The 12545-nt window shown below is 36.2% G+C and overlaps 1 protein-coding gene across 2 annotated transcripts in view; it reads left to right on the top strand.

Moving 5' to 3' along the window:
- Positions 1–12545, top strand: part of RASA2 (RAS p21 protein activator 2) — a 146215-nt gene that overhangs the window by 38158 nt on the left and 95512 nt on the right. For both annotated transcript variants that reach the window (XM_066244856.1, XM_066244857.1), the window contains exons 4-5: positions 646–740; positions 10351–10427. In XM_066244856.1, the coding sequence (XP_066100953.1) occupies positions 646–740; positions 10351–10427 (172 nt within the window). The remainder of the gene's footprint in view (positions 1–645; positions 741–10350; positions 10428–12545) is intronic.

A 12545-nucleotide genomic window follows, 5' to 3' on the forward strand; every position in this document is an offset into this window, starting at 1 on the left:
TAAGAACATGTCTGTTTCTTCCTCTCTGTACTACTTTGTTGTACTATATCTTTTCCTGAGAGGTAGAAACTCTTTAAAGAGCTGTCTTGATTTTTTTTTGTATGTATTAAAGCAGTATAAGCAATGTTTGCAGTGTTTTAATAAAAACAAACTTTTAATAAAATTATTGCTTTAATCTTCCATAATTTTCAATGAATTTTCAATATTTTTAGTGTTATATGATGTTTTGATTTTTCTGTTAATTGGGACTTAAAACTCATTAAATGCAGGTATAACACATCTTTTATTCATAGTATTAAAGAATTAGAAGGATTAGTTTGCACTGTTGTTGTACTTTGCTTTTTATACTGATTGTACTCGGGGTGAAAACATGAATCTGAATAGGTAGTAAAAAATGCAATTGCATGTAAACACAACTGAGTTTTTGTGTAATCTCCTGATTCAAAATGACCCAGAAAATGACCTACCACAGAGCAAGGGGAATTAGCACTTCTTATTCTTTAGAATATAGAAAAATATTTTATAAAAATGTTTTTTTATGTCAGTAGATATGAATTATTTTTGTTTTATACGAACTATTAGATATTAACAGTGCTAAGAATTACACAAAATGTTTCCTCATATTGTTTTACTTATTTCCTATAGGAAAAGTAGCCATCAAAAAAGAAGACTTGTGTAACCACAGTGGTAAAGAAACTTGGTTTTCACTGCAGCCTGTTGACTCCAATTCAGAGGTTCAGGTAAATATTAAGACTTAAGTGATATAGGAGATTGTCACACACAGAAAATGAATGAAAAACAAACTATATCAGTTCATAGACAAAGAGTTTATTATACCTTATTTTAAATTTTGACACTAAATATTGAATACCTTTGGGTAATACATAGCTGGAAGGAAATGCCTCACTTGATGAATTCAAGAATAACACATATGCGTGTAGGTTTGGGGAAGTTTATTAGGGGGATATTTTTTCTTGTTCTTTTTTTTTTTCAGTCACAGTAGCAAATTATTAAAGTATTTTTAAAAGGAGAAAAAGTTTTAAAAGGAAAAAAATGTTTTATTAACTCTAACTCTGAAGATAGTCCCTAGATGTCTGTGATTTCATCTCTTCTGACCAGGATGCTTTACTTACTCTCTAGTGAACTCAACTTAAAAAAATACTGTTTATTCAAACCATGCTTGACCTCACCATACAGTACCTTTATTCTCATACCCTTAAAGGGGGATCGTTACTCTTTTTAAAGCTCTCTCTCTCCTCTTGTCAAAATAAGGGGTCTGTGTGTGAGGTATCTTGACTTTCTGTTTGTTTCTGAAAAATCTGAGTTTCTCTTAGAAGTTGTTATATCTATCTAAAAGGAATGCTTTCCTTATAACCCTATTTATTTATAAAATATGCTAAGGATTGTGAAACCATTTCCCGAAGGCATAATTGCAAGCAGAATTTTTCTTCTCTAAAAGAAGCTATAATTTGCTACTGTGACTCAAACAGAAGTTTAAGACAAGAAAAAGTGCTATGCACAGACCCACAGATATTTGCAAATAAAGTACTTGTCTCTATTTCCTTATAACCTCTCAAGCATTCTCTTTGATTAAATTCTCAAAATAATTGAGTATCGGTATACTAAAACCTCTTAAGTACAAAATATAATTAAAACTTTTCTTGTTTTATCTACCCCATTTTAATGTTCTTTTCTTTCCAGTTGACAATAACTGTTATTCAGATCCCAATTATACAATATGGTAAATGATCCAGGTGAGAGGCAATGTGGTGAAGTGGAAAGAGTTTTAAACTAGAAGTCAGAAAATGTAGGTCCTAATTTTCATATTGTAGTTACTTTACTGACCTTGAATTTTATTTCTATAAAATGGAAATAAAAGTTGCCATGTTGAGGCCCTGGCCAGTTGGCTCAGCGGTAGAGCGTCGGCTGGGTGTGTGGAAGTCCTGGCTTGGATTCCCAGTCAGGGCATGTAGGAGAAGCGCCCATCTGCTTTTCCACCCTTCCCCCTCTCCTTTCTCTCTCTCTCTTCCCCTCTTGCAGACAAGGCTCCATTGGAGCCAAGTTAGCTGGGGCTCTGAGGATGGCTCCATGGCCTCCACCTCAGGCCCTAGAATGGCTCTGATTGCAGCAGAGCAACACCCCAGAAGGGCTGAGCATCGCCCCCTGGCGGGCATGCCGGGTGGATCCCGGTTGGGTGCATGCGGGAGTCTGTCTGTCTGCCTCCCCCTCCCTTTCTCAATTCGGAAAAATATCAAAAAAAGAAAAATTGCCATGTTGACTCATATGAGACTTAAGTGAAATACTCTTAAAAGTATTTTGAAAGCTGTTACATGCTATTCAAGTGTGAAATGTCTGTTTACCAACCGTTGATCAGGTGGCCATTTCCCTAATATGCCTTTATGAAAAGGCAGATATGAATGTTTTAAATTAAAATATCCATTTTTATTTTTAATTTTTAATTTTTAATTTATTTTTAATTTTATTTTTATTTTCATTTGCATAACTTATAAAATTTTACAAAAATGTCATGGAAATGAAAGCTGTTAATGGAGCCATAGGAAAAAGCTGTAAGACAGAATTCAGCAGGAATTTCATCTAACAGTTGCTATTAGTAGTCATATCAGTCTATACCAAGCATGGTACTAAGTAAGTCCTTAATATGCATTATCTCATTTAATCTTCAAAGTAGTGTTATAAGGTAGAGGTAGGATTACATCCATTTTACAGATATGGAAAATGGATTCATAGAGGTTAAATACTGTCTCCAAAATCACAGCACTATTAAGTGATGGAGCCGTGATTACAATAACCTTAACCATAGTGCTTTACTGCCTTTTGCTGTTCTTTATTATTGGCCATAACAGGCTTCAACAGAGATTATTAGGAGAATCTCTTTAGGGAACATGTGACTATTAGGAACAGAAGCCTACTTAAGTAAGTTCAAAGAAAATGGAAGGGGCATTAGAAAGTCTTTACATAAGACTGCTTAAACCAAATCTCTCATATGGAGAGATTGGTGCTTTCATTAATTAAGAAGGGTGTTTGTCTTACATAACTTGTACAAGCAGTAAATCCAGCTATACTGTCAATCACGTCCTTTTGATGTAATTACTTAGTTAACAAGTGTTTACCAACAAGCTCATCTTGAATTTCTGGATCATGCCCTAAATTATTGTTTTGTAGTTTGTATGTATGTAATATGGCCTCTACCCTCCCTCTTTAAATAAGCATTAAAAAAGAAATGCATTGATTTCTAATCAGTATAAATCAGGGTTATTTTTTTTTATTATTTTTTTATTGATGTGATGGTTAATTCCATGTGTCACCTTGGCTCCGATATAATGCCCACTTATTTGGTCAAACACCAGCTTGAATGTTGCTGTGAAGGTATTTTAACATTAGAAAAAGTAGACTTTTTAAAATTTATTAACTTGAGAGAGAGGAAGGAAGAGAGAAAAAAGAAAGAGAGAGAGACATTGATATGCTCCTATATTGAACCAGCAACCTCTGTGCTGCAGGAGGAAGCTCCAACCAACTGAGCCAGTCAGCCAGGGCTAAATCAGGGTTTTTCTGCATGACCATTAAGACACATTGAAATATGGGTTGATTTTTTTTTTAATTTATTTTTAAATTTGTAAGTGTGAAATAACACAGGAATACATCTTCTGGATCATAATAAATACTTCTTTAAAGAGTAGAACAGGCCTGACCAGGTGGTGGCGCAGTGGATAGAGCGTCGGACTGGGATGCAGAGGACCCAAGTTCGAGACCTCGAGGTTGCCAGCTTGAGCGCCGGCTCATCTGATTTGAGCAAAGCTCACCAGCTTGGACCCAAGGTTGCTGGCTCGAGCAAAGGGTTACTCGGTCTGCTGAAGGCCCGCGGTCAAGGCACATATGAGAAAGCAATCAATGAACAACTAAAGTGTGGCCAGGAAAATCTGATGACTGATGCTTCTCATCTCTCTCCATTCCTGTCTGTCTGTCCCTATGTATCCCTCTCTCTGACTCTCTCTGTCTCTGTTAAAAATAAATAAATAAATAAAAAATATACTTACACATTAAAAAAAAAAAGTTAAATTCCAAAAAAAAATAAAAAAATAGAACAGATCTAGCCATACATAAATAAGAGATGGAATGTAAAACCTTTATTTTATTTTTCATCTGACAGGTAGTTATGTCTAAAATGATTTACAGATTTAATTACTGTATATGAAAACATTTGAGGGACAAATATACAGTGATGGAAAAAGACTTGACTTCAGGTGATGGGTACACAACATAATCAACAGTTCAAATGCTACAGAGATGTTTACCTTAAACCTACATACTCTTATTGATTAATGTCACCCCTTTAAATTTAGTTTTCTAAATAAAATTTTAAAAGAACCCATTTGTCAGAAATCCAGAAGTTGGGATATTTTCCCCTCATACAAAAATATTTTTCACTATTTGAAATACATTGAGTTTTTTATGAAGAATATTGTTAAAATTTAGTGTTCTATGATAAAAACTAAAAAAGTGTTTAGACTCGAGGTTTTAAGTGCATGCATTGTATATATAATATTTTGCTCAAATACCTATATTCATCTGAGTTTCCCAAACTATGCAGAAGTTTATATATTTTCTACAGGGTAAAAGAGCAACATAATATAAAATTAAAATAATCATGGATTTTTCTGTGTGAAATTTTTGTAAAAGTAATTGAAATAAAATTAGCATATGAAATATTAAACCTTCAGACAGTATCAGAACAATACAAGTTCCTTAATATGTTAATACAAATTAATGTGATACAGTTGCATGTATCAACCTAACATAGTCAATGCTGTGCAATACAGAATACCTTCCAAGAATTTGGTTTGTTTTTAATTAAAAGTAGAGAATACAGTGCTAGATGTCTGATCTTCCCGTGTTTTCTGGCATATAAAAGGTATATTATTTGTCATTGAATCTTCCTTAGATACTAGATAAGAAAGTAGTTGTGGACCAAATCACATTGCATGTTTCTAATTAAATATAATTCCTTGTCTGAGTCTTACGGTTTCTTCTTTGTAGGTGCATTGGCTTTTTCCTTGTTGCCTGTAGGATTTTTCTCTTTATCTTATGCTTTCATCAGATTTACTGTGTTGTGCCTAAGTGATTTTCTTTATATTTAGCCTACTTGGTGTTCCCAAAGGCTCTTGAATCTTTGCCTTGATGTCATTCTTTAGTTTTGGAAAATTCCAGACAATTATTTCTTTCTCTTTTTTCCTTCCCTATTATTTTTTTCCTCTCTTCTGGGACTACAAGTATATAAATAATAGACTTTTTTCAGTGACCCCGTGCTCTCTTATTCCCCCCCCCCCATCACCACCACCATCTGCTTCATTTGTAGATATTTTCTAACTAATTATCTCTCATTTTATCAATCTTCCTTTTTTTTTAGCTGTGGATAATCTGCTGTTAAATATATTCTCCTTTTGGTTATTTTATTGCTTTAATTCAAAATTTTTCATTTGATACATTTTCTAGTTTCTACTTGCTATTTTTTCATTTTATTTTCTATCTTAAAATTTATTTCCCGCCCTGGCCGGTTGGCTCAGCAGTAGAGCGTCGGCCTAGCGTGCGGAGGACCCGGGTTCGATTCCCGGCCAGGGCACACAGGAGAAGCGTCCATTTGCTTCTCCACCCCTCCGCCGCCGCACTTTCCTCTCTGTCTCTCTCTTCCCCTCCCGCAGCCAAGGCTCCATTGGAGCAAAGATGGCCCGGGCGCTGGGGATGGCTCTGTGGCCTCTGCCTCAGGCGCTAGAGTGGCTCTGGTCGCAACATGGCGACGCCCAGGAGGGGCAGAGCATCGCCCCCTGGTGGGAAGAGCGTCGCCCCATGGTGGGCGTGCCGGGTGGATCCCGGTCGGGCGCATGCGGGAGTCTGTCTGACTGTCTCTCCCCGTTTCCAGCTTCAGAAAAATGAAAAAAAAAAAAATGAAAAAAAAAAATTATTTCCCTGGGATTTTGGTTTTTTTTATTGGAATTTTTCCGAAGTTAGAAGTGGGGAGGCAATCAGACAGACTCCCACATGCCTACTAGGGGGCGATGCTCTGCCCATCTGGGGCGTTGCTCCATTGCGGCCAGAGCCATTCTAGCGCCTGAAGTGGAGGCCATGGAGCTGTCCTCAGTGCCCAGGCCAACTTTGCTGCAGTGGAGCCTTGGCTGCAGGACGGGAAGAGAGAGAGAGGAAGGAGAGGGGAAAGGGTGGAGAAGCAGATGGGTGCTTCTCCTGTGTGCTCTGACTGGGAATCAAACCCAGGACTTCCACACGCCAGGCTGATGCTCTACTGCTGAGCCAACCAGCCAGGGGCTCTCTGTTTCTTTTTTAGTTGAATTTATTGGGGTGACATTGGTTTACTAAAAAAAATTTTTTTGAGAGAGAGGGAGAGAGTCAGAGAGAGGGACAGATAGGGACAGACAGACAGGAAGAGAGAGAGAGAAGCATTAGTTCTTCATTGTGACACCTTAGTTGTTCACTGGTTGCTTTCTCATATGTGCCTTGATTGGGGGGGCACTCCAGCAGAATGAGTAACCTCTTACTCAAGCCAGCGACCTTGGGCTTCAAGCCAGTGACCATGGGGTCATGTCTATCATCCAAGGCTCAAGTCAGTGACCCCGTGCTCAAGATATGAGCTCTTGCTCAAGCTAGATGAGCCCGCACTCAAGCCGGCGACCTCGGGGTTTCGAACCTAGGTCCTTGCGTCCCTGTCTGATGCTTTATCCACTGTGCCACTGCCTGGTCAGGCTAAGAAAAAAAAAAAAATTAAAACAGCTATTTAACCTCTGTCAGTTAAATCCAACATCTGCATCTCCTATACATCTGCTTCTTTTTGTCAAGTTTTTGTTTTTGGTGTTTGTCTTCTGGCATGCTTAATACTTTTTGATGGAATGCTAGACATTGAAATATGAAATATTTTAGAGATAATTTGAAGCTCTGGGTATTTTTTTCTTCCTCCAGAGATTTATTTTGCTTTTGGCATGTAGATAGGTCAAAGGCAGTTTACCTTAATCCAGTTAAGGATTCAGCTGATTCAAGGCTAGGTTTCAGTCTTTGTAAGGGCTGGTCTTTGTTGTTTATTCTTACTCCTCAGGCATAGTCCTTCAGAGGATCCAACAGAAAGCCTGGGTGTTTCCGAATATCTTGGTGGATCCTAGACTCCAATTTTTATGTGCCCAGCACTGTGAGACTGGAAAGCTTTGACTAAACTGCTCAAGTTAGGGAGTTTCATTCAACAAGCTTCTTCAGATGCCCCACCAGCAACTTCTGTTATACATTTCATTGGCCAGAATATCATATGGCTCTCCTTAGCTACTATCCCTGGCTTCAAGGGAGACAAGTAAATGTTTTGCTGAACTCATAACTACCCTGTCAAAAAATAAACAAAAGAAAATTTGTTTTGCTACAATCCAAATACACAAAATGATGACAGATTTAAGTAAAACTAAACTTTTGTGTAAATGTATTAAGGAATACCAAATATATTTTCTTACACATTCACAGGTTTAGATTTCTGACACTGAAAAGTTGCTTCAAATAATATTTTATAAGATTTTTATTTATTGATTTTACAGAGAGAGGACAGAGGGTGGGGTGAGAGAAGTATTAACTCATAGTTGCTTCACTTAAGTTTTTCATTGTTTGCTTATCATATGTACCTTGAACTGGGCAAGCCCAGGGTTTCGAACAGGCAACCTCAGCATTCCTGGTCGATACTTTATCCATTGCACCACCACAGGCCAAGTAGCTTCAAATAATTAAAAAAAATTTTTTTTTATTTTTTTTTTATTTTTTATTAAAGATCCATTAGTAGTAGTGGAAAATTAGTAATAGTAACTTAAAAGGTCTAGATGAGCAAAAAGAAAAAACATCTACCAATAACAACAACAAAAAGAAAAATCCTACAAACGAAAGGTAACTTATAGACTGACCAGGCGGTGGTACAGTGGATAGAGCATCAGACGGGGACGTGGAGGATCCAGATTCGAAACCCCGAGATCACCAGCTTGAGTGCGGGCTCATCTGGTTTGAGCAAGGTTCACCAGCTTGAGTCCATGGTCTCTGGCTTGAGCAAGGGGTCACTCAGTCTGCTGTGCCACCCCCATCAAGGCACATATGAGAAAGCAATCAATGAACAACTAAGGTGCCTCAACAAAGAATTGATGCTTCTCATCTCTCCCTTCCTATCTGTCTATCCCTCTCTCTGTGTCTCTCTGTCTCTGTCACACACAAAAAAGTAACTTCTAGCAATGTTTTAGTAAATGGACTTATAGTAATTTTATATAGTGGTATATGTACAGTATATTATTCTATTTTTATAAATTATTCATTATACGTTGATTTTGTAACTTGTTTCTTTTACTTACTATCGTGTATAAACTCCCATGTGAAAGTATACAATGAAGTAGTGTTTTACAGTATAGAAATAATTTCCTTAACTCATAATGCCTTTTAATTTTAGTGTTCCACACTAATAGTATGTGCCTTGTGTCTCCTGTTCTGTACCCACTCTTTTCTTGACCACGTTAATACACAATTATGTTATTGTTGACTAATACCAAAGGAATGTTATGTTTAAAAGCCAGTGGGAGTAATGAACATGTTAGGTAGTCTCTGACTCAATGATAATGATTCCTGGAAGAATCCCATTAAATATCTTTTTATTTCTAGGCTTGACTTGATACAGTGCTGTGATTTTTAGTTGTGAATGAAATTATTATACTTTTTCTCTACTCCATGTTAGCAGTTTTTATTGTCTTAGAAATAGCCTAGACATTTCCTGAGAGACAGTTGGGTGTGCTTTGTTAGCATACAATTTCTACCATAGAATGCCTACGTGTTAAAATAATAAAACTGTTTTGAGATGCAAATATTGGTACAGTTGGCTGGGTTCACTAAGTGCCACATACACACCAACATGACAGCAAATATTATTCAGAATTCTACTTGAGTAATACTACAAATTACTACAGATCATGGACCTCTTCAGGGCCACTCTTGAATAGCAGGGGTTGTAAATATTAAAAGCAGGACTAATGAAAGACATTTCATAAATTGTATTGTGATTTTATAAATACATATTTGTGCCTAGATGTTTAGTGGAAGCTTTGTTTAATTTCATTCTAAATTCATCTTAACTGCTAATTTTACTACCACTGGTGCCTTTCTTTAGAGCTTAGCTTTCTTATGCAGACTTTTGTATAAAGAACATCAATATTTATTGTTCACCACTTACTATCTAACCCTGAGCTTTGTAGTTAGTGAACCTCAGATTCACTCTTGTACAATAAATCCCCATAAAATAGTGAGGCTGATTCAGGTTAGAATTCTGTGAAAGAATATCTGAAAGGGTTTGTTCCAAAAAGGAAGTGAGTCGATAGTGAACTGTCTTACCTCTAATGAAATCACTTTTGTCATCAGCCCCTAGACATCACACCCATGAAGTCTCCACTTGGCACTGTGGGAGTTTGTCTTGTCACCTGGGTGGAGGTAATCCAACATTGGATCCTTAACCAGTTCAGAATTGCTCATAACCAGTCTAGAATTGCTCATTACCAGTGGCACAGTAGAAATATCAAGCTCTTATATTGCTTCTAAGTCTTTGTTTCTTAGAAGTTAATAGTTTACTTTAAATTCATATTACTGAATTTTTTAAAAAACCATTTATTAATGGCTTTTTAAGGAAGTACTCCTTTGTTTTCAGTATTCCATTTTTTAATCAGTGCTCTTGGCTGTATATTGCTCTCTTTTGTTTATTGTCTCTCCAACTAGATTGTGAGCTTCTTATAAGCAGTAACTGTATGTTAGACATTTGTGGATTCCTACCCACTCCCACAGTGCCTCCTAAAATACAGTAGATAGTCCATAACTCTGTCATTTAAGAAGTGTTGACAGACTGCATTATTAGTTATAACTTAGTTTTATTGTTTTAGACTTGTATGATTTCTCTGTCTTTTAATGATATTGCCTCTGCTTTATTGATGGTTTGTCTTTTCTGGAAAAAGCATTCTACATTTTATAATTAGTTTTCATTTCATCATTTTTAAAAACATAATTGTTATCTTTCTTTGTAATCCATGATATTTGAGATATAAATATTTATTGAACTGGGCATCAAATTCTTAGAATTGAATACCATGTTTGATATAAGCATTTGACTGCTTATCTTTCAGATTTTGATTGTTGTTTATTAGTCATTTAACAGGTACTTAATGTGGGCAAAGCCATGTGTCACATGAATACCACTTGAAAAAGTATAGACCTTTAATCGTTTGCCAACAAATAGACTACTCAGTTTATAATTTTTTTTTTTTTTTGGCATTTTAGGGTAAAGTTCACCTTGAATTAAAACTGAATGAACTGATTACAGAGAATGGAACTGTGTGCCAGCAGCTTGTTGTACAGTAAGTATATTTCTTTTACCAAAATCAATGAGAAATAATTCTCCATTTAATTCTTTGAATCTTAAGCCAACTCTTTAAAAACTTCAGAAACTTTTTTCAGAAATGAAATTGCCATTTCTTTATTAAGTTGATTTTTAATTTATTTTCTTATATCTAGTCTACTCAGGTTATGATAAGTCATTAATTAACTCAACCAATATTTATTAATGAATGTGGGCTGAATGATAGATACAGGCAATAGGGTGTTATAGTTTCACAGTTAAGTGTGTCTAACCACCAGGCAGGAGGAAGGTGGGAAGGTTTCTTAGTGGAGAGCCTCTAGGAACTCTGATCCCACAGAGCAGAGCATTAGGGACCTTGGGACTAAGATTAAATGCCTATTTTGAGATTACCAGTATTGATTCTCACCTATTTTGAATTCCTTTTCTCTTTTGCCTTCAAGTCATTTTTTTTTTTTATCACCAGACTCTTAACTTTCTGTTGAGAAATCTGGCCTAGCCCAATCCTCTAACTTTTCTTTCCCACCCAATTCCTTCCTCTATGTTATTCTGGCTTCCTTTGAATGTTTTCTCTATCTTTGTTTTAACTGATATCTGACTACCCCCTGAGATAGTTTCCTCTACTGCTTTCTCAGTCAGAAGCTGTTGTTTGTTTTTTACCATACCACATACCTTAGAGCCAGGGAGTAGGATAAATGTCACTCTTCTGTTGCTGCTCTGGACTATAATTTATTCTATTAAATTTGAAGACCTCAACTTCTTTGAGGCATCCTCTCTCTATGTAAATATATAAATGTATATTTATATATTTTTATATGTACATTAAATATTATATATAATTTACTCAGTTAATTTTTTCTGAACTCTTTCAAAGAAGGTCGCATATATCATGATCCTTAGTATTTCATTGTTTATTTTCTAAGAATAAAGATACTTTCTTAAATAACTGTAGAATTATCAAACTCAGGAAATTTAACTTTGTTAAAGTATGATCAATAGCTATTATATTTCACTTTTGGCAGCTGTTCTAATAATGTCTTTTAGGACATTTTGTTTCTCTCCAGGAAAGAATTTCATCCAAGAGCATGTACAATATTCCATTTAGTTTAATGTCTTTTTAACCTGTAATCGTTTTTAGCTTTTCTGTGTCTTTCATGATATTAAGATTTTTGAAGAACACGAACCAGTTACTTTTCTATTTGGATGTAACTACTGAAAACAGTTCAAGATTTGTTTGCAGCCCCCCCCCCCCAGACTGGCAGCATATAGTGAAAATTTTTGAATTAGTCCCCTTTCCAATACTCCCTTCTCTGCTCATTTTGGTTATGTTATACAGTACATTTGAAACACAATTAGTTTGGTTGGTTTGGTTTGCATTCAATTTAGTGTCGTTTTCTCCTATCCTTGTTGGTTTACTTTCGTATTTTTGAACATGTAGAATATTGTTAGCATGACCTCAAAAGTCAAAATTACACCAAAAAACATTGTTCAGAAATGTATTCAGTCCCTGCCCCTATAACCTGATTTCTATGCCTATAGTTTTGCCTTTTCCAAAATGTCATATGAACAGTTTCATAATATAAAGTCTTGCGTGTCTGGCTTCTTTTACTTAGCTAGCATAATGCTTTTGAGATTGATCTACATTGTTCTATATATCAATATTTTATCCTTTTTTAGGTATTATTTCCTTTTTTTCCCCCATAACTTGATGGATACTGTTTTCCTCATTTTACAGATGACAAAATAATACACAGATTGGTTAAATAAGCCCAAGTTCATAACAAGGAGTGGTAGAGTCTGGGTTTGAACTCTGGCAGTTTTTTCTTGTTGTTGTTGTTGGGTTTTTTTATTAAATGAGAGAATGGGAGGCAGAGAGACAGACTCCCACATGCACCCAACTGGGATCCACCAGCCAAGGCCTCTAAGGGCAGTTCTCTGCCCATCTGGGCTATTGCTCTGTTGCTTGGCAACCAAGCTAATTTTTTAGCGCCTGAGGCAGAGACAACAGAGCCATTTTTAGTACCAGGGGCCAACTCTCTAGAACCATTGAACCATGGCTGCAGGAGAAGGGGTAGTGGAGCAGCAAGTGGTCACTTTTCCTGTGTGCCCTGACCAGAAT

This window comes from Saccopteryx bilineata, chromosome 10, assembly GCF_036850765.1.
Source record: "Saccopteryx bilineata isolate mSacBil1 chromosome 10, mSacBil1_pri_phased_curated, whole genome shotgun sequence".
In the NCBI taxonomy this organism is placed as follows: domain Eukaryota; kingdom Metazoa; phylum Chordata; class Mammalia; order Chiroptera; family Emballonuridae; genus Saccopteryx; species Saccopteryx bilineata.